At 40.9% G+C, this 27,558-nt stretch overlaps 2 protein-coding genes across 3 annotated transcripts in view; both read right to left on the bottom strand.

Moving 5' to 3' along the window:
- Positions 1-4,511, bottom strand: part of GNG4 (G protein subunit gamma 4) — a 67,558-nt gene extending 63,047 nt beyond the window's left edge. For both annotated transcript variants that reach the window (XM_004432389.3, XM_087431921.1), the window contains exon 1: positions 4,055-4,511. The gene's annotated coding sequence lies outside the window, so the exon portion shown is untranslated. The remainder of the gene's footprint in view (positions 1-4,054) is intronic.
- Positions 4,512-16,330: 11,819 nt separating this feature from the next.
- The window catches only part of LYST (lysosomal trafficking regulator), a 184,821-nt gene continuing 173,593 nt past the window's right edge, over positions 16,331-27,558 (bottom strand). Inside the window, exons 50-54 of the mRNA XM_087431920.1 lie at positions 26,171-26,310; positions 25,802-25,899; positions 20,494-20,650; positions 20,007-20,078; positions 16,331-18,777 (exon numbers count right to left, since the gene is read on the bottom strand). Of these exons, the coding sequence (XP_087288046.1) occupies positions 18,639-18,777; positions 20,007-20,078; positions 20,494-20,650; positions 25,802-25,899; positions 26,171-26,310 (606 nt within the window). The 3' untranslated portion in view covers positions 16,331-18,638. The remainder of the gene's footprint in view (positions 18,778-20,006; positions 20,079-20,493; positions 20,651-25,801; positions 25,900-26,170; positions 26,311-27,558) is intronic.

Genomic DNA, 27,558 nt, shown 5'->3' with positions numbered 1-27,558 from the left:
CAGCATGAAGCACCACCACCCACTGTCTGCCATCCCTGTCTTTGTCTCCTCAACAGCGTCCAGAACCTGGGCCACAGAGCTCGCCTGGCAGTCGTGGAAAATAACCTGCTTACAATAGGCTGCCTTCATTCAGCAACCTCCATACGCTGCTCTGCTTCCTACCCTCTCTCAAGATTCCCTCGCTCTTTCCTTCCTAATTCCATTTCTTCTACTTGGACCTTCATACTTGTGCACTGTTTTGGTAAAAATCTCTTGATTTTACATACTTGTGTGACTAAACACGGGAAAAAGTTGAATGCAGATGGGGACTATGGGAGCACATTGATTTTTCACGTTAACACCTTTTGCTGTAGTTGTAAAGGTGTTCTAATACGAATTTTTAAAACAATTAAAAATGTTTCCCTACATCCTCTTGCTATTGCCCTGCCCCTCTTCCTTTGGTGGTCACCGTGGGGAGGGGGCTGGAAGAGAAGGCCCCACAGCTGTCAATGAACCGGGAGGAAGCACAGAGACCAACGAGAAAAGCAGAAAGCGCAGTTGGTGCCAGTTAGTGGATGGAGGGCTGTTACTTCAGGTTGTGCATGCGTTCCTTGAGGGGAGAAACGACCTGGGCCCCAGAGGGATGCTTAAAGCATTTCTATCGTCTTCCTCAGCCTCACAGCACATGTCCCACTAGAGAGAGCCAACCCAGCCACCCAGGGAAAATGGTTTGAGAAAACTAGGAAGAGAGAGGAACAAATCTGCGCCTTTGGGAAAGGAGCGCACGCGCAGTCCCTGGGGTGGGTCTCTACGCACTTCCCCATTTCTTATCTTCCACACGTCTCAACTGCTCTCCCTTCCTATTTATACATGCTTTTCCTTGGTTAGTTAAAAAAGTCACCACCAGCCACCAAACACCCCTGGACAGAAAGGACACTAGCAGTCACTGTTGTTTTTTGCTAAGGAGAAACCTTCCAGGTATGGTGTGTGGATTAAATGAGATCATCCATGATGCATCCAGCCCAAGCCAAGCGCTCCCCCAACCCCCCAGTTGCCGGCTAACCCAGCCTCCCTCCCCTGTCTGGTCCTCTTAGGTGGGGCCATTGGTGACTTGCTTGCAGATAGCCAGGAACCTCAGGGCTTCAGGGGCGAATAGCTTCTCCACAGCTACGTGGACGTCCTCACTTCTCCTTGGATACCCAGGGCCAATTCCCCAAGCACCATATCTTCAACACACCTGCACCCCACCATCTGCACAAGATCTGCCATTTTGTCTGCCGAGTTCCACCAGGAAAACTGATTGCACACCAGCTGCCATTTGACCGAACAAAAACTCCTGGACAATTAAAGTGATTCAGATGCTAGCTTATTGAACTGATCCCTTTTTAAGCACCCACTGTTTTCTCTGCATTAACTTTTCCTTTCAGCAGTACTTCGTGCCTCTATTTCCCTAAATGGGAATTTCATTTGCAATTGTTTTCACTTCTGATCATTTACTTAATATATTTGGTTTATGCTTCATATGGTTTTAACCAGCTATTTAAAAATCTTCAGTAGGATTATGCTAATTTCTATACTATAACTGATTTCCCTGTTTTTCTTTCCTGGCACTCATTTAGCGTCTCTGATTTTCAATTAAAATACCTTTGCTGGCTATTGTTGAAAGGATATTTTTGTAGTATTCTCGTGTATTAAAGAAGTTAAATTTCAGTTTCTGGTTTAAGAAAACTGAACAAATAATCTCTCTACCTGAATAATCAGTCTCTTTATGACTGAATATATCTAGAATGAATAAAAATATCGAATAAAAAAAGGCAAACCTGCAAGGTTATAGTATATCCTCATAAAGGTGTTCTGAGAACAAATCAGGTCATATCTTAAAGACATTGTTTCAAAATTCCATGAAGAAAAAGGGCAATCTAATAACATGCATCACATTATTAGGCATACTCCCCTCTTCAAGCAGAACAAAAATGAGACAAGGTAACAAAAATGTGTGAGTGAGATGTGGCTATAAATAAAAGAGAATGATGTGTCTTGCAGACCTCAGTCTTTTCGCAGCCATTTGGCTGCCTTCCTCAGTAAACAGTAGTTGTGTGGTGAGTGTGTGTGCGTGTGCGTGAGTGAGGCATTATAAACAATCCCTCCTAAAGCCCCACCCGGTCCCGGTCCTCCTGAGACAGCTACCAGGTGCTTGCTTCCCCAGGGACCAGGGGGATCACAGCACCTGAGTTGCCACCTGATGTTCCACCATTTCGAAGAATGTACTGAGATTTGGGGACTTTGGGGACTGTCATTTTGGCTTTAAAAACTGTAAAATGAATATGGGAAAAGCTTTTCCCTGGTTTCTCCACCTTCGTCTTGCTTGAAAAACATCAAAGGCAACTGCCTAGCCAATCATGGGACTACTGGGAATGACCCTTTTGCAGTGCTATTTCTCAGCTGTCCAGACATCTTCCACAGGCTTCCTTCGGGCAGTTTTACTTTAAGGAGGCTGAGGATTGGAGCCGTGTGTGGATGGAGGAGCAAACAAGAAGTCCATTGTCCTAAACAGTCATTTCAGCCTAATAACCCCATGGTGAGGCTACTCATTAACTGGCAAAGCATCACAATAAAGCTGGTATTTACATTAACACCTACTATTTACTACGTGCTATATCCATCTCTCATCACGACTAACTGAGCTAACCCCACACTTCAATAATAATTCATAGTTTACACGTACGTGTCTTGTTTCTCAGGACTGAAAAAAGGCTTTCCATTTATCACCTCAGTTGTTCCCACAGTAGCCTCTTGCAAGGAACAGGGCCAGATCAGATGGCCGCGTGCCTCCCTTCTTCTGCAACACGCAAAAATCAGAAAAACGATTTCCCCAAAGAACCAAGAAGCCAGCCACAGAGCCCAGGTCCCTCGCTGCAGCTTTGAGGTGCTTGCCACTGAATTTTCCTGTCCCACTGTGAGAAGGACGCATCACAGAGAGGACTCATGAGTAGATGCTGGGACTGACACGTTTTAATGGGGAACACCAGCGCAGCCCAGGAGGCTTTTCGCTCTGACTGAAACGCCCGGCCCTATGCCAGCCTTTTACAGTCCTAGGAGGCAGCAGAACGGAGAAGAGAAGCGGCAGCGGTGGAGAGCTGAGAAGAGGGTAGGAGACTCGGTGTCCATGATCCACTTTATCACTTGATCAAACTTTAACATTTTTGGATTTCCTAACACCCTGGCCCAAGAGACACAAAAATAAGCAAATCCTCCTAAATTAAGAAGTCTTCTCCTGCCACACTGCTGCCACCCCCCCCCCCACTCTCCCGTTATTATTTCTAAGGCAATTAAAAAATTAAACCAAAGCTCCCCCAATGCATTGCGTGCGCGCGCGGCAAGCGCAGCCCATTTCAGCACTAGCCTCGGGGACAGACGCCATAAGGGAGGGAAACCAGCCCTCGCCTGGTCGTCGACTGTCGCCACTGGACTGCTCTCGAGGCAGGTGTCCTGGGGTGCTGGGGAATCGAGAGGGCTTCTTCAGGCACTCGCCCAGAACATCTCCCCAAATAAAATGACCACCTAGCCACTCCATCCCTTTCATTACGGTCCTCTTCAACGGGGGATGTCGCTGCCGAGAGAAGAGCGAACGCTCCGTGACCTACATATGGAAAAGGGGTCCCCAGGGGCCTCCCCCCTCAGGCCGGAGAGATCGGGCGACCCCGACCCCTAGAAGACCCCTAAGTTCCGAGTTGTCTGTCTAAACCCGCGCCGGGTTTCCCAGGCCTCCGCAGAGGGTCCCGGGTTCGAGGAGCCCCGCACCTGCCTGCGCCGGGGGCCGACGCCCACCTGTGCCAGCGCCGCGAAGGCCGGACTCGCTGCAGGCGCCCAAGGTAATCACAGTCCTTGCTTCGCGTGCCTCCACTGACCGCTGTAGGACGATACAGACACCAGAACCGTCTCTCCAGTTCCAGAGACTTTCCCGCCCGAGGTCCCCCTTCGTTTCTAGCTCGCCCCGAGCTCGCTGGAGCAAAGCTGTGCCATGCATTCCCCGCAGACACACCCGGGCCGGCCCAGCCGGCGGGCGCCCACTTACCCGGAGAGGGGCGCGCGGGCCGAGGGCGCCGCTCACGCGCGGGCTTTGTCTCCAGCGCGGTGCACGCGGCGGGCGGCCAGACCCAGCGGCATCGCTCCTCATGCGGGCGCGGGGCTGGGCTGGGCGGGTCGGGCTCCGGCTCCGCGTTCGGACTCCCGCGCGCCTCGCCGCTGACGGGCTTGCGGTAGAAACGCGCGTCTCGCGCCCCGCGCCGCCCCCGGGGTCTCCGGTCCGCGTCACCAGCCCCGCCCCGCTCCGCACCTCCCCGCCCGGGCAGGGGAAAGACTACGCGAGGCTGAGGGGGTGCAAGTGGCTGAGCCTGTGCCCAGTTTGAGAGTGGAGTCACCCAGACGCCAAGTACTTTGTCCGCTCAGCCCCGCTGTGCTGCGCCGTGGGAGTGCGTTCCCGTCCGGCGGGGTGCAGAGCGTGCGCCCCCCGACACCGCTTCCTCCCCTCCCACGTTGGTCGCGCCCACTCCGCACCAGGGTCTCGCTTGGCGCCCGGGAGGGGCCGGGAAATCCCGCCCGCCGCCGCCGACGTCACTGGTGCGTCACCGGGGCTCCCGCGCCGGGGCTCCGCGCACTCCTCGCACCCCCCCCGCCTCCCATCCCCCACCCCGCGCCCCGCGCCCAGCTCCGCGCGCTCCCCGCTCGTCCCCGCGCCCCGCGCCCGGTCACGCGCCCCCGCCCGGCCCAGCACTCCTCCTGGGGCGGGCATCGCCCGGGGGCTGGAGGAGGGGAGATGGGGGGACTGCATGGGGGACCCGGGGCTGTGGTCCTCGCTGGGTGCCGGGACCTGAGCCTCAGGCATCCTCATTCTTGCCTGGGGGTTAGCCCTAGGGACAAGCCAGGCTGGGCGCAGCCAGTTCCCCTCCATCTCCAAGAATACAAAGAATACCCCCCAAGGTGGGCAGTGAGTGGAGAAATGCTTAATACCTGTAAAAATTCACAGGGCATTGTCTCCACTTACCGGGTGGAGGTTAAGGCTGACGTTGCTAAGTAACGGGAAATGAAGGGACTGCCGAGCCCGCCCAACGCTGGGGAGTGAGATCGGGCCGCGAGCTGCCTCGATCCGGTCCGCGACCAGGAAGGCGGGAACAAATTCCCAGTGTTCGTGCAGAGCAGGAACTGTTCCCGCGAGGAAATCCTTGGCGACTCCTCATTGTTTTTGAACTGTGAGCGTTTTGCGATAGAGATATTTCAAACCTCTTGATTAGTATAGTCTTCTTCCTTTAGGGAAAAACTGCTTAAGCGCTGTCCATTTTCCAACTCCTGCTAAAATAATACAAAACCTTTGGAATAGAGAAGCAACAAAAACATTTCAAGCAGTGTTAGCAAGATTGGTAGGAAATGGAGGCCAATATTAATTCCTTTATAAAAACAACGTAAAATCATGGCTGACAATTAGGAAATATTTCTTGCAAGTCTACATTCGCCGTCCTCATCCACCATCAGCAGCCATACCCTGCCATCAATGACATAAGGATCACTTGTTTCTTAGATCTCTGATCCCCATTGACTTGACATTTGCCCCGGATAAATTCGCACCTTCCCAACTCCAAGTGTTTGATAGAATGCAAATGCAGGGTTCAGAAAGGCCCACCTGGGGCCAGCTAACATCTCACATAGATTTTTTTCACAGCTCACAAGTGGTCATTTAAGGCACGGAATTAAACCATGGTAAAATGACTAAGCCAGTAAATACCCACAGCGCTAACTTTTTTTTTGAAAAAAGAGAAGATATATGGGTACTGCATTTAAAATTCAACAAATCCAAAATTGGGCTCATTATTTCCACCCCAAAATCTATTTCTCCTGTATTTCCTGCCTCAATGACATCACCCCCCAGTTGGATGGCTAAGGTGGAATCCTTGGCTTTCTATTATCCCAGCTCCCATCTCAATCAATCCCAATTAATCAATTGTAGAGGAAATCAATATCTACACTTCCGGGTGCCTCACTTCCTTATTTTATCTTTCTAATTTATTACACTATCCCCTAAGGTAGGAATGTCCATTTTGAAGAGAAAGAAGAGGGCCAATCTAAGCCAGTAGTTCCAGAGTGGATCCCAAGACCAGCAGCATCAGCATCCCCTGGGAACTACTTAGAAATGCACTTTCTCAGTCCCCACCCCAGCCCTGAATCAGAAACTCTGGGAGTGGGGCCCAGCAATCTGTGTTTTAAGCCCTCCAGAGAATTCTGATTCTGTCCATCTCTGTCCATCACCCAAGACTGCTGCAATCACATAACGCCTGCCTGGCTCCAGGACCCTGAACATCCATTTTCCTTCCTTCGTCCCTGGTAATATTCCTTGTTCTGAAGTCTTCTTTGTCTGATATCAGTAAAGCTACTGCAGGTTTCTTAGATTGCTGTTTGCATGATGTATCTTTTCCCAGCCTTTTACGTTTAACCTATCTGTATCTTTATTCCTCTTTTTTTTGTGTGTGTGTGAGGAAGATTAGCACTGAGCTAACATCCATTGCCAATCCTCCTCTTTTTGCTGAGGAAGATTGGCCCTGGGCTAACATCCATGCCCATCTTCCTCTATTTGTTTCTTTATTCTTAAAGTGGGATTCTCTGTTCTTGTAGACAGCATAGAGTTGGATCTTGCTTTTTTATTCAGCCTGACAAACTCTGCCTTTTAATGGGAATGTTTAGGTCATTTACTTCTTATGTAATTATCATGTGGTTGGGTTTAAATCTACAGTCTTGCTATTTGTTTTCTATTTGTCCTATTACCCTTCACTCCCTTTTTCCTGCCTCCTTCTGAATTAGCTGAGTAACCTTTAGTTTTCCATTTTATCTCAAGTATTGGCTTATATCCTTCTCTTTCTCCTTGTTCTAGGGTTTATAATATGCATCTTTAACCTACCACAGTCTACTTCCAAATAACATTATACCACTTCTTATTTACTATCCGATCTTTACAACAGTATGCTTTCATTTCCCCTCTTCCATCCTTTGTATTATTTTGGTCATATTTTCCTTTTACATATGTAATAAACCCCACAACACATTATTATTTTTGCTTTAAGCTGTCCATCTTCTTTTGAAGAAATTTTGAAATGATTTTTTAAAAAGTCTTTTATATTTACCATTTCTGATGCTCTTCATTCATTTGTGAAGATCCAAATTTCTATTTGGTATCATTTCCTTCTGCCTGAAGAACACGTTTGAACACTTCTTGTAATGTAGATCTGCTGGTGATGAATTGTCTCAGCTTTTGCTTGCTGAATATGTCTTTATTTTGCCTTCATTTTTGAGGGATCTTTGTCTAGGTTGACAGATTGAAGCCATTTAAAGATGTCAATCCATTGTGCTTGCATAGTTTCTCATAAGAGATCTGCAGTATTATTATCCTTGTTTCTTGGCATGTAATGTATCTCTTTTTCTGTGTTTGCTTATATGATTTTCTCTCTATCATTGGTTTTCCCAGTATGATTATGAGGTGACTTGGTGTAGTTTTTTGTGTGTGTGTTTATTATGCTTAGTGTTCATTGGACTTCTTGGATCTGTAGATTTATAATTTTTATCAAATTTGGAAATTTCCACTCATTATTTATTTAAATATTTTTCCTGGCCCCCTTCTTGCTCCTCTCCTTCTAAGACTCCAATCACATATACGATAGACCATTTGATATTGTACAACAAGTCAATGAAGCTAACTTTATCCTTTATTTTCTGTTTTAGTTTAGACAGTTTCTGCTGCTATGTTGTCACATTCACCGGTCCTTTCTTCTGAAGTGTCAGGTCAAATTTTCATTTCATAAGTCAGACAGAAAAAGGCAAATACTGTATGATCTCACTTATATGTGGAATCTAAAAAAACAAAAACATCAAACTCAGAAAAAGAGATCAGATTTGTGGTTCCTAGAAGCAGGGGCTGGGTTAGGGTTTGGAGGAAAGTTGTCAAAAGGTACAAACTTCCAATTATAAGATAAATAAGCACTAGGGATGTAATGTACAACATGAAGACTATAGCTAACATTAGTGAATGATATATATGAAAATTGTTAAGAGAGTAGATCCTAGGAGTTCTCATCACAAGGAAATTTTTTTCTTTTTTTCTTTTTTCTTTTTATTGTATCTATATGAGATGATGGATGTTAACTAAACTTATTGTGATAATCATTTCACAATATATGTAAGTCAAACCATTGTGCTGTACACCTTAAACTTATACAGTGATGTATGTCAATATATATCTCAATAAAACTGGAAAAAATTAAAAAATAAAACACAAAATCTAAAAAAAATTCATTTCAGATATTGTATGTTTATCTCTAAAAGTTCCATTTAATTTTTTTAATCTTCCATTTTTCTCATTAGAATTGTTTTTCTTTAAAATCCTTGAGCATATTGGGCATATATATAATAGCTATTTTAATGTGCTGTTGTGTGAATTCCATCACTTCCTTTCTTGGTCTGTTTCTAGCAAATGAGTTTTCTCCTGTTTTGGGTCACATTTTCCTATTTCTTGGGATATCTGGTAATTTTTAAATCGGATGTTAGACATTGTAAATGTATGTTGTGTGTGCCTGATTTTGTTGTCTTAAAGAGTGGGGACTTTGTGCTGGCAGGCAGTTTAAGTTACTCATGGATCAGTTTGACGCTTTTGATCGTTATTTTAAAGGCTTTTAGCCTTCATTCTAGGACTAGTTTAGCCTTCCTTCTATGGTGTGACTCTTCTGAGGTCTCAGTTGAATGCTGTATGTTCAATTAACTCTTCTCCTCTGATTGGTTGGAACTCAGATGTATCCCAACCCCCTGTGAATTCTAGGAATTGTTCAGCTTACAGCTCCCTGGACATTCTTTGCTCAGACCTATGGAGTTTGATCTTCTGCACATGTGACTTAGTATTCAGCCAGAGCCTCCGGGGGCTCCAGGAATCTGCTTTTCTTTGTCTGGGCAGCAACCTTCTTATGGTTCTCTGTGCCACAAGTTCCAGTGTCTCAGCTTCCCCAGACTCTATTCTCTGTCTCCTCATCTCAGCAAGACTTCCACACTCTTCTGAGGATCCCCCTCTGCACTGTAGCTGGGAAGTGCCCCCAGGCAGAAAGTCGAGGCAATGACAGTATTCACTTAGTTTGCAGCCTCTTTCTCAAGGATCACAGTCCTGTGCTGCCTGTTTTCCACCCTTTGAAAATCATTGTTTCGTATATTATCTCCAGTTTCCAGTTGTTTATGTTTGCAGGGTGAGTCTGATCCCAGTTTTCCCAAAGTGGACAGAAGCAGAAATTTATTTCCCCATCCCATCACTTTACCTTATGGCCCTGACACACTGACTGCTTCCACTTCCTCCTTTCTTACACCTCTGAGTCTTGGCACCATTCGTTTCCTTCTATCTTGGCCCAAATCTAGTAGATTTCTGTTTTCATCAAGATTTGGCTAAATCATTAATATATTTGGGACCTGACTGCTCCCTGACTTCCCATTTTAGTCACTCCGATATGTAAAAGCTTCTATTACAAAATTTACTTCATTGTATCACAATTCCTTTTTTTTAAACATGGCTCTCTCCACCATTTTATGAGTTTTTTGAGAGTAGATCTTATAAATCTTTGAGTCTGGTATGTTATACAGGCTCAAAAAATGTTAAATTGGACTCCGTGTTTAACGGGACATCAAGAAAAACCGTGTCCTTATTAATTTGCTTAATTTTAAATATTCTTAAGTATTTGGCAAAGGCAGTTTGGTGATGACCTGCCCCACTTAGAAGGAAAATTATAAAAAGCCTTAGCTTTTTATGATTTAACATTATTCCTCAATAAAAGTTTTCAAGGATCAATTGCTATCTGATATGGAGTGATTTATTGCACAGAGAAAATATAAGGATTAGCAGATTGAAAGAGAGACTGATTGCTTCTGGCACAATGCATCCCTGAGTGATAAATGAATTTTTGGTCTTAAATAGGGGTCTAAATGAGCCTTTTTTGGTGGATCTATAATGAACTGTCGTAATCCCTGAGTGGACATGTGTACACAACTCTGTCATTCTTATCCTATCCTGAGATAAACATGGAAGAACTGTAATCTACTAAAACAGAGGACAAGAAAGGAGGTAAGAGACTCTTTGGGGAAGTCCAATAAGTTCACTCCAAGGTAGGGAGTTTCTTAGCAAAGAAGAAACTTGAGGCAAGTGTGTAAGTGAAAATAACCCAAGTGTGGGCTTCATATTCTGTGAAAGACGTTATCCAAAGATAAGGAAAGGCAACCCAGGACTTAGTAGTTTATTCTGAGTTGGGAAGTGTTCTTAAAAAAAAGCAAAAAAAACAAACAAATGAGACATACAGTCTGTCCGTCCATCTGTCCACCCACCCATCCACTTACCCACCCACTCCCGTCTCCCATCCATCCATCCATCCATCCACCCACTCACCTATCCATCCATCCATCCATACCCCCACCCCCCATCCATCCATCCACCTATCCACCTATCCATCCATCCATTCTCCCATCCCCTATCCATCCATCCCCCATCCACCTATCCATCCATCCATCCATCCATCCATCCATCCATCCATCCATCCATCCATCCATCCTTCCCTCCATTCACCTATCCATCTACCCACCCATCCTTCCACCCACCCATCCATCCATCCATCCATCTCCCATCTTCCCATCCATCCATCCCCCCCATCCATCCTTCCCAATAGGCACATCTAATCTACCTTATTCCAATGACACTGTAAATTGCTCAAAATATTTAAAAATTTCTCTTTTGGAATTACCTGCAGAATGACACAATTTTTTTTACTACCTTGTAATATACCTTTGCTTTTGACTAAAACAGTTATCAAATATTTTATCAGATTCAGCTCTGATTGACTTTTGGTTGTTTTCAAAACTCTTATATGTTCATAGGAGAAAGATTTCTCAACATTGAGTATATTCAAAATAATCAATTGTAATAACTGAAAGAAATTTAAAATGCAGGAAAACACAGTAGGAAAGAGATCACTAGTTTAACCTAAAGTGATGGGGAAGAGGATGGCTCCCTAAGTGAGCACCAGTATCAAGCACATGTATCTATGAGGCAGAACTAAAATTGGCTCTGCAAATGATGCCTGTACTGAAGACCAAAGGACGATGTTTGTGTATATAAATAGGCACCTGGTAGAAAGGGCTGTGAAATACACCTGTTCTTTCGGTCTCAACTATAGGCTCTGAGGCATCAGACCTCACAACTGTGTTCTCTAGACCATTCTAAAAAATAAAATAGATGTCTGTTTCTTATCTATCTAGGAGCACACATGAGTAGATTTCACTTGGGTGTAATAAAACACTACTACAATCATGCATTGCTTAATGATAGGGATATGTTCTGAGAAATTCCCCATTAGGTGATTTCATCCTTGTGTGAACATCATAGAATGTACTGAAGGGGAACAAAACTCGCCACCCCAGAATGTGTCTCTTTAACATGAGGATTATTTTAGGCTGATTATTTTTAAGAAGCAAAAGACTCAGAAAGTTTTTCTTGTTACTTCCACCTTTACTGCCTAAAAGAATTCAGATTAAAAAACCTGTCTCAGGAAGTGAGCTATCACCTTGGCATAACATGAACTAGGTGGTAGACAGGGAGGAACCTAGAAAAGCCTGTTTGTTGTCCTCCCCTGTTCTTCTGTTTCTGTGTGGCCAAACGCTTGTTTTCCAAACATTTGCTCCTTTTCTCCTACCTGTGAATTGCCTTCCTTCCCTTTGAAGTCCCTGACTCCCCCCACCCCCAACATCTTCTTTTGTCTTTAGCTGAGGATGCTATTTAAGGTGAGGGCTTCAGCCATTTTGGCGACTTACTCAGTTTTCCTGGGTTTTGCCCATGCATACGTGTTATTAAACTTTTGTTTGTTTTTCTCCTGTTAACCTGTCTCATATCAATTTAATTTTTAGACCAGTCAGAAGAACCTAGAAAGATGGAAAAAAATTTCTTCCTCCTCTACAGTACTTACACAAACCTAGATGGTATAGCCTGCTACACACTGTTGTACATGTGGTCCATCATTGACTCAAATGTTGTTATGAAGTGCATAACTGTATGTAGAATATTATCTATAGAACGTAGATAATGAAATTAATTAACCATTTGTATTTAGGTCATATCAACAAGTATGAAAATTATAGCTTAATTTTTCCTAAAATCTCAGAAAAGATAGTCTTTTTTCTTAATGCTTGACAGTAGATTCCAAGGATTTTTAAAGCTATTTTAACAAAATTAAAATCTGAGAATGAAAGTATTATTATCAGCCTTCAGAAGTTTTGGTAAGACCAGTTTAATTCACTTTGAAATGAGCCAAACTTCGCTATAAACAATCTTTTCTAAACTCATCTCTCATTAGCTTTGTTCCTGAGAGAAGAAACAAGCTCAGCACTTGAGCAAGAATATTGTAGCCCAGTCTCAAATGATCTTCTAGTCATTTTGGCCTCAAAGAACACATTGTATTATTTAATTTCTCTCAAATAGCTGAGTTGCAACCCAGTGTCCCCAAAGAGGTAGGACATATTTTTCTGTTCAAGTCATATAGCACACAATAAAATCAGTGGCACCTCCTTCCCAACTCAAAGTACACTCAAGTGTATATATTTTGTATTGGCAAATGTAGATGCTTTTTAAAGTTGGACATAACCTGGGGAAAATATCTGATAAACACTGTGTGTAATCTGATATTCTTTGTGTGATACTCCAAAATACAAGTTTGTGCTGAACCTAAAACTCTCTTGCTTCCCTTTGATCTCAGTCTTGAATTGTTATTTCAAATGGCATTTCTTTGTTTTGTTTCATCCCCCATCTACCCCAATTGCTAATGCTTTTCAGTTGGTATTCCTGGTTAAAGATTTTAAGCCTGTTAAATTTTGAAGTGCTTTGGCTTCATAGCATATTCAGTGTTATCCTGAGGAGTATATTGAAAAATAATACAGCTGTCCAAGAGTTGGGGCAGATTGGGAACAAGTGGGGACATTTTGCCCCCAATTTGGAACAAATTGGGAATAGTTGAAGAGTAACCAGCAAAGTAAGGGTAACATAGATAATCCAAGAACTCCAATAGTTTCAATCTCCACAAGTTAAGCTATTGAGTTCCTTTCCTCTCTACTCACTTTTCTAAATATTGACCTTGTAGCTCTTCAACTTTTGACACTTTAAGTCTCTTGGTATGGGTCTCTTTGGATTCATCTTATTCGGAACTCTCGGATTTCTGGATCTAGATGTCTGTTTCCTTCCCCAGGTTAGGGAAGTTTTCGGCCATTATTTCTTCAAATAAGTCTTCTGCCCCTTTTTCTCTCTCTTCTCCTTCTGGGATCCCTATAATGCAAATAGTGGTCCACTTGATGTTGTACCATAAGTCCCTTAAGCTATCTGCACTCTTTTTCATTCTTTTTTCTTTTTGCTGCTCTGATTGGATGAGTTCCACTGCCTTGTCTTTGAGTTCACTGATCCTTTCTCGCACTTCATCTAGTCTGCTGTTGAAGCCCTTTATTGTATTTTTCAGTGCAGTTATTGTGTTCTTCAGCTCTGTGATTTGCTTGGTACTTTCTTATAATTTCTCTTTGTTGAAATTCTCCCTTTGTTCATGCATTGTTCTCCTGACCTCGGTGAGTATCTTGATGACCTCTTTGTCAGGTAAATCACTTATCGCTGTTTCATTAAGGATTTTTCTAAGGTTTTATCTTGTTCTTTCATTTGGAACATATTCCTTTGTTTATTCATTTTCCTTTACTCCTAATGTTGGTTTCTATGCATTAGATAAAATAGCCACCTCTCCCAGTGTGGAGGGAGTGGTCTTGTGTGGGAGATGAAACTTATTGTTCAACCCTGCCCTAGCTCCTGGTTGTCTCTCAAACCTTTGTGATTGTCCAAGTAGCCTACTTTGTTCTTAGTGGTTCTCAGTAGTTGAGGGTATGCCAAGACCTGTCAGTGTCCCAAAGGGGAGGATCTCAGTCAGCACCTAGATTCAGGCTGATTGGAAGCTAGATCCTCAGGCAGCAGCTTTTAAAGAATGCAAATATACTTCTTTCAGGGGAGGACTGGGAGATGGGTGTTTCTGCCTGCTCCCTCTGCACTGAGTCCTGGGGTGTTAGCCAGTCAAGAATTGTTTCTTTGTTTGCTACCATCCCATTGAACTCATGAACATAAGCCCTGCTGGCTACCAGAGCTAGGCTATCAAGGGCTGTGTCCTCTGGTTGGCAGCCACAAAAGCCAGGATGCTGGACATGTGCACAAATTCCTTTCTTGGAGACACCGGTGACCTGGGGCAGGGTAGAGGGAGAGTGCAAAGATGGCACCCACCAGGCTCCCTGCTCTCCGGAGAGGATTGCAGTCAGCCCCTAGATGTGTGTTTAACTAGAAGCCTGCCCCTCAGGCTGCAGTTATGAAGATAAGCTAATAGGCCTCTTTCATGGAAAGACTGGGAGTTTCTGTCTGCTGCCTCTGTGCTGTGCCCTGGAGGGGCAGCTGGTTAAGAACTGTTTCTAGTTTGTTACAGTCCTGTGGGACCTGTGAATGTAAGTAAGCCCCATTGGCGACCAGAGCCAGGTGATCAGGGGGTATCCTCTGGGTGGCAGCTGAAAAAACCGGGGCCTGAGACATGTGCACAAGCTCCTTTTTGGGAGATACTGGCAATCTGGAGAAGGCAGAAGGCGAGTGCAAAGATGGCACCTGCCAGCCTCTGCAGTGTTTGGAGAGTACTTCAGTGGCCTCTAGATGTGTGTGAAATGCCTGCCCGTCAGGCTGAAGGTTTTAAGATAAGCAATAGGTCTCTTCCACAGAAAGTCTGGGCACATTTCAGTTGGCTGCCTCTGCGCTGTGCCCCGGGGGTTAACCATGGAGAGCCCTTTAACTATTTCTCAGTTCGCTATAGCCTTATGGGTCTGGTGGATGCAAGCCCCATTGGCTTTCAAAGCTAGATGTTTTGGGGGTCCGTTTCTCAGGTGCAGGTCTTAAAATCTGGGGTGCCAGATGCAGGATTCAAACCTCAAGGAGAAGCTGGGAGTTGTGGGTTCCCTCCTGATTGTAGGTTGCCGCACCAAGGGTGGAGTTTATGGTGAGATTGTGTCTCAGTCTCTCCTACCCGTCTCCATCTGGTTTTTTTCATTCACCTGAGGTGCAGGAGTCACTCAGCTAGTTTTTGGATTTCTTTCAGAGGGAATTGTTCTGTACGTAGCTGTAGATTCAGTGTGTCCATGTGAGGAGGTAAGTTCAAGATCCTATGTTACCATCTTGAACCAGAACACCCTGCAGCTCTTCTCTTTGATTCTTTAACAAGTCATCCATAATAGTGAGAAACAGATCACCAGGTATGAGATCTGAAGGGAGAGAAAGCATTTCCCTACTCCTCCCCTACCTTACTCCATCACCAAGCATTTGGCTTGTACATAATTGGCACTCAGTGAACATTGTTGAAAGGAAGAGTCAATCTGAGATTTGCAGGTAAAGAGGGGACATTTAGGTTGGCAGGCTTACAATGACAGATGCTGCTCCTGAGTCCTTTTGGGGACAGACACCTAGAAACAGATGTGCTCATCTTGAGAACCCTTAAAATATTGCAGATGCAAAGCAGAAAGAAAGGATATTTCTGGGTTCTTGGATTGCTGTTTGTTGAATTCATCCACCATTTCGCAATGCCCACCAGAGATGCTGAGGTGTGCAGGATGCTCCTTCCTTCATTGGGGCTTTGTTCATTGATGTTCGTGCCTCAGGCCTTTGCAAATGTATTGTCTGGAACACATCTCCTCCCACCTTCACCTGTCAAATTTCTATTCATCTATTAGGTTTCAACAAAAATTTCACTTTCTCAAGAGGCTTTCCTAGACACCTTGATCTAAATTGAATTCTTCCTGTTATAGTCTCTCAGAGGACCCTGTACTCTGCCTTCACATTTTGTAACTACACACATTGTATGTTATTGATAGCATGTTCCCCCACCAGCCTATAACCTCCAGGAGTGCAGGGAACAACTGTGCCCTCAGCACTTAGTGTAGTGCCTGGTACACAGTAGGGGCTCAATATAGATCTCCTAGTGGGGGAGGGACAGATGGTCTTTTCTTTAAAATGAGCGGTTTGATCCCAACTGGGACTGCTGTCTGAACTCCATTTAAGGGTAGTAAAGATTGAAATATAAAATTTCTCACAAAGACCACAATTAAGAAATGAAAGTTATCCTTTCCTAGTGACATAAATTTATAAGGGAGCTAAAGAGAGAACCTATGTGGGTTACAAAAAAGAAAGCCACCAATCTGAGGTCTGGTCATAATATTTACATTGTATAGAGAATAGGTCTTTAAATCTATTTTTATGAAATTTATTCCCAAGCTGAAGTGGCAGTGTATACAAAGATAACAGAGCTTGTGATAATTTACAGAAATGTTTGCTACAACATGCACATTATGAAGTGTTTCAAACATATACATATTACGTTTCATGCTGAATAAATAATCCCCCAAATTAATTTTTATTTTTACATAAAAATATAATATTGCACTCTTAACAAGACCAGTTATTTTGCATATTTTCTCTTTAGATAAATGATGAAATTCAGCCTTAAAAAAAAAAAAGACTGAGTAGCAACCCTATTCTAATAGGGGATTAATTGAAAGTTCTCAGTAGAAAAATGAGAGCCAGACAATAGCTGCATTATTTATTATTATTATTTTTTAAACAAAGCAAATCACTTCAACGTGAATAGGAATAATCTCATCTCTGCACCAATTTGGACCTCAGAATTGATACCTGGTCTGTGTAAACCATGATCAAAATATGGCCATGTGTTCTCACACATGTATGCAGTTTACGGTTACAAGCTTACGTCGCCACTTGCTTCCTCTTGTATTCTTGACAGCAGAGACTTCAGAAATGTATTTTATACACTTTTTAAGCAGAATGGTTTAGAAAGTCTGGAAGTTACAAAAGTAGTTCTGTAAACACCATATGAATTAAATTTCCATAACAAACACACAAGTTATTCTTAGGTAGGAATACATATTTTTATCCCATGGTAACACATTTCTAAGCTTACTTTACAGTGTCTTCAAAGCAGATAAAGCAGCACCCCAAGTAAAAATATAGCCATATCACGGTCCAGATAGACTATTCCAAGATTTTTAGGAATTCTGTTTTCATGGCGTGTAAGTCTGCTGTGGCATACACCTAGATTTTTCTATTGTTCCTAGAATTCTCAGGTGGTATAGTTAGTAGAAACAGTGGAAACGGTTTCCTAAAAGAATTCTTCTACCTCCTGTTTAAAACAAAGTAAGCTGTCTCCTTGTCTTTTGTAATTCTGTGTTGGAAAAGAAAGCTCTTCCTGAACATTAGATTAATGCCTTATCTAGACTGTATTATTAAGATCTGTGCAAACTTTTTGCATAGTGGAGGCTTTCTATTACAAATAGCTAAGTATTCAATACTCTGTAAATGGCAGATATTAAAAGAATTATCATTGTGTTTAAATCTTAGTGACTCAACTAAGGCTATTCAATATCTAGTGTTATGGATTTTAAGTAGGATTTTTATGAAGAAATAGAATGTGTCTGAAGTCAAAGATACCTGTGTTCTTGTTTGTGGCTCTCAAAAAATTCTCTTCTACTTTGAGCTAAGAAGGCAACTGGCAAAAACATTGAGATTCGTTAGTAGTTTTAATACTCAGATATTCCTTAAAATGTTTGGTGCAGGGGCACCTACCGAATAATTTACTTCTCAAAGAAAGAAACGGTCAAGCACTGAATTCTTTATCCTTTTTTTGGGGGTAGGGGGTGGTTATCTTGGCATAAAACTTTTTAAAGATTTTTATTTATTCATTTTTTTCCCCCCAAAGCCGCAGTAGACAGTTGTATGTCATAGGTTCACATCCCTCTAGTTGCTGTACGTGGGACTCGGCCTCGCGTTGGACGGAGAAGTGGTGCCTCGGGGCGCACCCGGGATCCGAACCTGGGCCGCCAGCATCAGAGCGCGCGCACTTAACCGCTAAGCCACGGAGCCGGCCCCATAAAACTTTTTAAATATAATTTTTTAGAGTATTTTATGTAAACAATTAGCTAACCAGTTTAAGCCAATTCTACTGGCTCTTTTGGAATAACAGACAAAGGAGAAACCCTTATCTTTTCTTTAGAATACCCTTGTGGAAAAAACTTAATATGATTTTTTTTTTTTTTTTTTGCTGAGGAAGATATGCCCTGGGCTAACAACTGTGCCAATCTTCCTCTATTTTGTACGTGGGTCACTGCCACAGCATGACTGACGAGTGGTGTAAGTCTGTGCCCAGGAACTGAACCCAGGCCACTGAAGCAGAGCCCGCAGAACTTAACCACTAGGCCATGGCGCCAGCCCCAAGAATATGATTTTAATTTACTATGCAAGATTTAAATCTTGTTGGTTAGTGCATACTGACACAGCCCTCCAGATTATCACTAAATTAGAACAAAACTTTCCTCTCAGGACCTTGTGAGGTTGCAAAATTTTGTGCAGATGAATAGATTCTATCATTATTTGGATGGCTTGTTTGGTCATCCACCTCTTCAGGTTCAACCTCCTAAAACTTGTGAAGTCAACCAATTTAGTGTGGCGTTAAAGTGCTTTGGAGAATGCGAACTTTTCTCGTTCATCCAGCTGCGTAGCTGCTAAGGAAGGAGTAGAACATTGGCTGTTTCAAGCGCTGCTGGTCCTTCCGACACCAGGCAATTACTGTCCCATCACTGTTTGCTGTGTACAAATGGTGGCCATCACAGGAAAACGTAAGGCTGTAAAAAAAAAAAAAAAATCCTGTTTGTATATTATCTCAAAATTGATTTAGCATATTGGTGATCTTATAGAAATTACTGTAAAGAAGTTAAGATATCTTTACTGGAGCAGAGAGACAAAAAAATGACTGCCTACAACTCACTGGTTTCAATTGTAATTTTAATATAGTTTAATTGCCATGCTAGCAAGATTTTGAAGCTCATTCTAACTAGGTGATACAGAATAAAATCAGGATCAAAGAGATCAGTACATTCTGTTCCTTCTTTGCATATTTCCTTTTTCCTTCTTGTTTATGCTTTGTTACTTAACCAACAAATAGTTGGCTATAGGACACTTTAAAAAATATTACAGTACTACATTTTCTCTTTATAGAAATAAATGATGATTATTTTACGGAGATATTTTATTTCCCTGAAAGAGGAAAGGGTAAAAATGTAACATTAATAAATAAATAATTTAGTTTATCAAATTTTAAATTTAGTACATTGAAAATAAATTTATTTTAGAAAAGTAGAATTTGAATCACTTACTTCCAATTGAGTTTTTAAAGTTGGATTTGTTAACAGAGCAAAGCATACTACTGCAGCTATCAGTCACCATTATGCTATTTTCAATAAGGAATGAGAAAAACATAGCTCCTATAATTCAAGAGGGCTTCCCTGGGCACTATCCCAGCATGCCTTCTGTTAGACTCTGAATTCCTGACTCAGATTTTAAGCTCCATGAAGATAAGGACTGTGCCTCCTTTTGTCACTGGGTCCTGGACAACCTGGTATTTGATCATGGCTGTTTTTTTTTTTTTTGGTGAGGAAGATCAGCCCTGAGCTAACGTCTGTGCTAATCCTCCTCTTTTTGCTGAGGAAGACGGGCTCTGAGCTAACATCTATTGCCAATCCTCCTCCTTTTTTTTTTTGCCCCAAAGCCCCAGTAGATAGTTGTATGTCATGGTTGCACATCCTTCTAGTTGCTGTATGTGGGACGTGGTCTCAGCATGGCCAGAGAAGCAGTGCGTCGGTGCGCGCCCAGGTCCGAACCCAGGCTGCCAGTAGCGGAGCGCGAGCACTTAACCGCTAAGCCACGGGGCCGGCCCCTGATCATGGCTGTTTATTCGCTGTTTATAATGACTCTCATTCCATATTTCTTTAGGTCTGTGTGCTTTAATATCTCTTTAACAAAAATACAATCACAAAGGATATTATGAAGAATGGGGGAGGGGAGGAGAGATTACCTTACAATAGGCTTATTTGATTTAGGAAACGTAATTTCCCGCACAGGCTTTAAGTCCCATGTACTCCATAACCTAGAGGGGGAAAAAGTCATCATATAATTATGCAAACTAAAATTTCCTTCACTAAAAAAACCTACATATTTGTTTATTTGTTAAGAGTCATCTGGAAGGAAACACAATAAACAATTAACAGTAGTTACTTCTGGGAAGTTTGTAGGGGGAGGGTGTGGGAGCAAGAAAACTTAACTTTGTATATTTTCATATTATGAATCTTTTATAGTTAAACAATATAAAATTTCAAAACTGCACTAAAGCTATCTTTATTATTTATAAGTAAAACTGGAATAAATGAAGGACCTATATCCAAAGGTGATTTTAAATCTCTAAATATTAATTATTAACATACCTAGATATTTAAAGACTAATTTTTGAAACTGCTGTGTCTTTATGAACAAAAGCAAACAAAGAGAATCAAAACTCCTCTTACCTTACAATTCCATTTTCTAATCCCCCAGCAATCACATTGATAGATATTCCCTCAGGCTGGTTAGAGAAAGCAACGGAACAAATGATCTCTCTGCAGTGGACATGTCCAACGAGGTCCCCATTCACTGTCCAGAGTCTGAGGTCACTGCCTCCACCAGCTAAAACACCAAAATCACCCTGCAGGTCACCAGAGTGTGGGCGTCTCAGAACCCACCACACTGGGTCCCAGAGGGGCATCCCTGAGGGCCAAGCTCGTTTGTTTTAGTGATGAGGTTTATAGGCAACTCATGACTGACGACTGTATAACTGAAATTACTACATTATAAGTCACACAGAGCTTTGCATATTTACCTAGACAGTGACCAGTGAAAAAATAAAAATAAAAAATTAATCTACAATGTACAGCAACAAAGCAAATCAATCATTAATCTTTGTGTAATCATAATATTTCAGCATATGAACTGCCAAATCTGAATTTGAAAGTACCTAGAAAGCTAAACAATCTCCAAAAAGAGAAGAAAGTATTCTGTGAAACCACCTATAAGAAGTGACTTATGTGACTTCTGAAGAAAAAAAGTTACAGTAAAAGTTAACTGGGTTAAAAAACTAATTCTTAAAAAAAAAAAAAACACAATTAATTCTTCAGAATGTCAAAGATTGAATCTTATAAAATCATTGTCTTATTAAACCAATTTTTTCTTTCCAAAGACCATGAGTAACCAAACTGTTTGTAGTTTTCCAGGGGATGAAGGAGGCAATAACTGCTTGCCATCCTCTGTAAACTGGGGCTGGTGATTTGGGGCCTCAGGATGATGTGTCCAGCCTTCTTTGAGAAATAGTCTCATGCTGATAGAGAGGTTAAGAGGTATGATAAAGTTTTGATGACATAGGGTTACTACATTTAATTTTATCTCACCATTAGAACTAACATAAAAGTAGAAAATTTATTTCTCTCCTTTATTAAGACAATGAAAAGATTTCATATTTTATAGCAAAGATACAAATATTGGAAATACTTCTTTATTTAAAGATATGCTAAAGACCTTCAAATATCACAAACCAAAGTGCCTAGTGTGTTGCAGCATTATTTACAACAGCCAAAAGGTGGAAACAATCCAAATATCCATCAGCGGATGAATGGATAAACAAAATGTGATATATCTATACAATGGAATATTATTCAGTCATAAAAGTCATAAAGTTCTGACACATGCTACCACATGGATGAACCTTAAACATTATGCTAACTGAAATAAGCCAGACAGAAAAGGACAAATATTGTATGATTCCACTTATATGAGGTACCTAGAATAGGCAAATGCATAGGGACAGAAAGTAGAATAGACGTTACTAGGAGATGTAGGGGAGGGAGGAATGGGGAGTTATGGTTACAGAGTTTCTGTTTGGAGTGATGAAAAAGTTTTTGAAATAGACAGTGGTGATGGTTGCACAATATTGTGAATGTAATAATGCCACTGAAATGTATACTTTAAAATGGTTTAAATGGCAACTTTTATGTTAAATATGATTTATCACATACACATACACACAAGGATTAAAAAATGCTCAGTGTTCTACTAAGACTTCCCATTGTAGAATATTGATTAGGAGAGATTATCTAAATAAAGCATCAAGATGTAGAAGACTCAATATGCTAAAGAAATATAATTGTAGACCACAAACATCTTTTCCATGAGTAGACTACATTTTACTCTTTTGAATTTAATATCTGATAAAAGATTTAAAAAATATATAAAGTAACCAGATGTGTACAAGTAAAGTTAGAAGGCTTATTAAAGTCATTGGGTACATATACATAAAAGACATCGATGTAGGGGTTGGTCATTGTAATCCATAGCTACTGCATGGCTTAGTCCTCCAAAATAAAAAAGTCTAAATGTGGTCCTGGACTCTGTGAAGTGTGGTATGGAACTTAATAGGCAAAACATTACCTGAGCAGATAACCCAGTGACTTGGGCTACCAAAAAACCAAGTAACTACTCATCTGCCTAAGATTGTAAATATATTAAAAAAAAAAAACAAAAAAAAAAAGACCAAGGCCCTCACCCAATATCAATTTACTAAATAGATGTCATGTATAATTTAGCACATCAACTAAAAGTCAAAAAGTTAGGCATTCCTGAAAAAAATCTCTATTCTTCCTATACTTCTTCACCAAAATTAAAATAGATTCAAGAGGGGCCAGCCTTGTGGCTTATCGGTTAAGTGCATGAGCTCCGCTACTGGTGGCCCGGGTTCAGATCCCGGGCGCGCACTGATGCACCACCTGCCCGGCCACGCTGAGGCGGCGTCCCACATACAGCAACTAGAAGCATGTGCAACTATGACATACAACTATCTACTGGGGCTTTGGGGAGAAAAAGGGAAAAAAAGGGAGGAGGATTGACAATAGATGTTAGCTCAGGGCCAGTCTTGCTCAGCAAAAAGAGGAGGATTGGCATGGATGTTAGCTCAGGGCTGATCTTCCTCACAAAAAAAAAAAAAATAGATTGGAGAACCACTCCCTATCTTGAATCTTAGAATATCATATTAACTTGATAATGCCACTGGCAACACATGACCAGGCAATGAACCCTAGTTAAAAGGCATATATTCTGATCCAGTGGCAGAATGATTTTAAAAAATATAGAAACCGTCTATTATAATATTTACATAGTTTAATAAATTTCACATCTTACCACTACAAAAACCATGTTCCATAATAAACACTGGGGAATTAGGATCAGGAGGAATGAGCTTGCCAGCATAACTTCAGAAGTTACAGAAATTTTTGAGAAGATTATACATACATACACACATATATATATAATATTTATTTATTTATTTATTTTTAATTTTGATTTTAAAGTTACTTGGACAGTACTCACTAAAGGGTCAAGATTTTGGGTACACTAAATTTGATAACTTTCTTCCCTTCTTGGACTATAAAAATAGGAGGATGAACTCTAGTCTGAGTCATAAAACATAAATTTGGCCTCTCTTTTGAAAAATCATTATTTTTATTATATTTTCTATACACTAAATGCTCTTTATGACTTCTCTTATATATGTATCAAGAGGCCTTAAAAAAGTTGAGAAGGCCTTTTTGTTCAAATTGGAAAAAAAGGTTCTAGCGATTACCCTATTATACTGTGTGCTGCTTAGAGACACCTGAATACCCTACTAGTAAGTCCATAATTGCAGCAAAAGTAATTTTGTTTCTTGTTCCCATATGACTAGCTGATATAATATCACAGATATAAATCACTACTGGCAGGAGGAAAATAATTAACTTTACAAAATGCAGCTCCCTCAGGATCAGTCCTAACTTTCAAATGTTGCCAAAACAAGAAAGTAGAGAACTCTATATAAATAATCATTATTCCCCCAGATTCCCTCTTGATGTGACATACTAAAAGCTGCTAATGCACAAATTAAGGAAGAACAATTAGCAAAGTCATCAATCATCAGCCCACACTTGTACGTATTACCCAAAGTCAACCGTTTAAGATCTTTCCCCTTAGTTATGATGATCAGGAAATTAAATGTTTTCATGACTGGGGGCTAAGATTGGCAAATATTTCACATCTGAAATCTTTAAACATGACTGAAGACATTACTTTTCTTGAATATAAGAATGAATGAATGTTTTGTATAAACAACAATAAAACTCCAAGAGATATCTGTGGTATAATAAAAAAATAAACATTTGGTCTTTGTTCCAGGTCCCCGGCATAGAGCTACTAAAACCCTTGTAATTTATGGTCTTTGTATGCTAATGAGATGACTACTTCTGGGGGAGGCCCTAGACAGTTTTGGGATGGGGGATAGTCACCAGAAAAATCAACCGCGTGATCAGAGGGTTAGAACTTAAATTTAAAAAAAAAAATTTTTTTTTCTTTTATTTATATTTTTCCCCCAAAGCCCCAGTAGATAGTTGTATGTCATAGCTGCACAGCCTTCTAGTTGCTGTATGTGGGATGCCGCCTCAGCATGGCCGGAGAAGTGGTGCGTCGGTGTGCGCCTGGGATCTGAACCCAGCAGCGGAGCGCGAGCACTTAACCGCTAAGTTAAGCCAGAGGGCCGGCCCTAGAGGGTTAGAACTTAGAACATCTTCTCACCTCCAGGGAGGGGCTGGAGATTGACGTCAGTCACCACTGGCCAATGATTTAATTAACCATGCCTATATAGCGAAACCTCAGAAAAACCCCTAGACAACAGCGTTAGGAGAATTTCCGAGTTGGCAAACACATTCATGTGCCAGGAGGGTGCTGCACTCTGACTCCACAGGGAAAGAACCCCTGGAACTTACCGAGGTACCTCTTCATCCGGCTGTTCATTTCTATCCTTTATAATAAACTGTAATAGTAAATATAGTGTTTTACTGAGCTCTGTGAGTCATTCTAGAGAATTATTGAACCTGGTAGAGGATCTTGGGAATTCCCAAATTTGCTAATTTCAAGTAGTTCGTGTCAGGATTGAATTGCATTGTTGGACACCCAGCTGGTGTTACAGAATTAGAGAATTGTTTGGTATTTGGAAAGGCAACACATATTTGGTGTCAGAAAAAACCAAACAATATAAAAAAATACAAGCAAAGGACAGAGGACCACCCACTACAGATGTGTCAAAGATATTCTATACTGAGTGGACAGAAAGAAACAGCTTTTCAAAGGATCCTTTCATTTTTAAGATCCTTAAGAATAGAAATGCAGACAGAAAATTCATGAATTTTCCAACCGTTCTTTCCTGCTTGATGCATCAAGTTTTTTAATATGTATACATGAAAAAACAAAAACCAAAAACAAGACATTTAATTAGGAGATATATCTTTGTCATGTAAATTTTAAGGCAAATTATACCTCTGTTATTCTTTACTACTGTTCTCTCTCAGGAACTGGAAGACATATATTCAAAGTTGATCATCTGCTGGTGTTTTTCATTTAGTCAGGAGGAAGGTAGCAAAGTTATTAGTTAAAAAGCAGAAGCAAAAAAGGATAGAACAAAAACCAAGAAAATTCAGAAGATTATGTAACAATAATTTGCTTAACTTACATGTGCTCAAATGCAATATTATGTATATCAGAAAAAAATTATATTATGACAATACTAACTTGCTCATAAATTGATGCCTAAATTGATGAACTCAGTCTTAGACCTTATTGTACTTTAATACACATACATGCCACTACCAGAGTATTTAGATCTGGCAGGGACCTGAGAGATGTAATCCAACAGTTTAACCTATGATGTAACCAGCTGGCTGACTGCACTGTTAGGCCTCGACCCTGTGCTTTGGGCTAGCTCACCTGAATCACACACAGTGGCAATGTCACCTGTAGTTTCACTGGCAGAGACGGCCGTGACAGGGCTTTTGTGCCCCGCCAGACTTTGTACATAGCACAACCTGAAAGACCAAAGATATGAATTTCCATATGATCATTAAATATAATTATATTCTCTTATTTGTATAATTCTTTTCCTTAGCATATGTACTTATTATTCATAAGGCATTCCTAACTGATCTTTTGATTTCAATAAGATTACAAAGGTAAAGTTTGTATTTCATGTTTAAAATTATTATAATATAAAGATATTATTTTAGTGCATCTATTTCATACACTAAGAACTGAAACATTAAAATTAGCTATGTTTGAGCTGGAGATCTTCTTCTGTACCTGTTTAAATCCCATATGATGCAGGTTCCATCTCTGCTCACACTTATCATTATACTATATGGTTTGCAAACAAATAAGCTGGTTATCTCTTCTGTGTGCCCATAGAGATGTATCTGAGACTCCATTTCTATCTCTGAAGGCTGAAATTAAAAGTAAAGTATAAGATAAAAACCATGACAAAAGGTATCCTAGTATTCTATCTCAAAAATAAAAATAAGTGAAGTGATTCAAACATTCTTCTCAAACACATTTTTTAATCCAATTGAGTTCAATTTTTTCTAAAGAGTAAAACTAAACATTAAAATTTTCTTAATCCCCCATAATTTAATCAACTAATAACTGTTCATTTTTGTCTATTCTTGTCCAGTCTTCATCCACATATTTTTATAGTTGTGATTATTGCCAAACAATTTTCTACTTTGTATTTTACACATTCTCCCATAAACATTTTCCATTTTTGACATTGTCTTCAAAATGATTTTTTTTTTTTTGTGAGGAAGATCAGCCCTGAGCTAACATCTGTGCTAATCCTCCTCGTTTTGCTAAGGAAGACTGGCTCTGAGCTAACATCTATTGCCAATCCTCCTCCTTTTTTTTTTCCCCAAAGCCCCAGTAGATAGTTGTATGTCATAGTTGCACATCCTTCTAGTTGCTGTATGTGGGACGTGGCCTCAGCATGGCCGGAGAAGTGGTGCGTCGGTGTGTGCCCGGGATCCGAACCCGGGCCGCCAGTAGCGGAGCGCGCGCACTTACCCACTAAGCCACGGGGCTGGCCCTCAAAATGATTTTTAATGGTGTTAAAATATTCTATACAGTTAATATACCATAATTTACTTGAGATGGAATAATTTATTGATGGATATTTTTATTGATGGAGATTTAAAATTGTTGCTAATTTTTTCAAAATTATAGATGTCATAATTAAATCTTTCATGTATAAAAATTTTGTTCCTCCTCTGAATTATTTCTTTAGAACACATTTCCAGAATGTTACTAGTGGGTCAGTGAATATTAATAATTTTATAGTTCTTGACAGTGTACTTTTCGAAGGCGTTGCACCAAGTCATGATGCTACCAATGGTGATGTATACTAATACCACCATCACTTGTCAATAGTTACGGATTTGATTTTCTAAATCAAAGGTTGCAAACTGATGTTCCAAGGTCCACATTGGCTCACAGATGCCAGATGTCCACGCGGGGTTTGCTCTTGTTTTCATTAGGCTAGCTGTTTATTGTCACAAAGTAACTCAATACTTCCACTTCAAAGAATATAGAAAAGTAGAAAGAGTAAGTACAATAAAAAGCTGTATACTGACCACTCAGTTAAACTAATCCTAACATTTTATATGATCAGTTTCTTTCTAAAATGAAGAAAACATTAAACA

This window comes from Ceratotherium simum, chromosome 6, assembly GCF_057802395.1.
Source record: "Ceratotherium simum simum isolate JZ-2026a chromosome 6, ASM5780239v1, whole genome shotgun sequence".
NCBI classification, from domain to species: domain Eukaryota; kingdom Metazoa; phylum Chordata; class Mammalia; order Perissodactyla; family Rhinocerotidae; genus Ceratotherium; species Ceratotherium simum.
The sequence above is the reverse complement of the archived record's forward strand: the minus strand, read 5'-3'. Positions and strand labels throughout refer to the sequence as shown.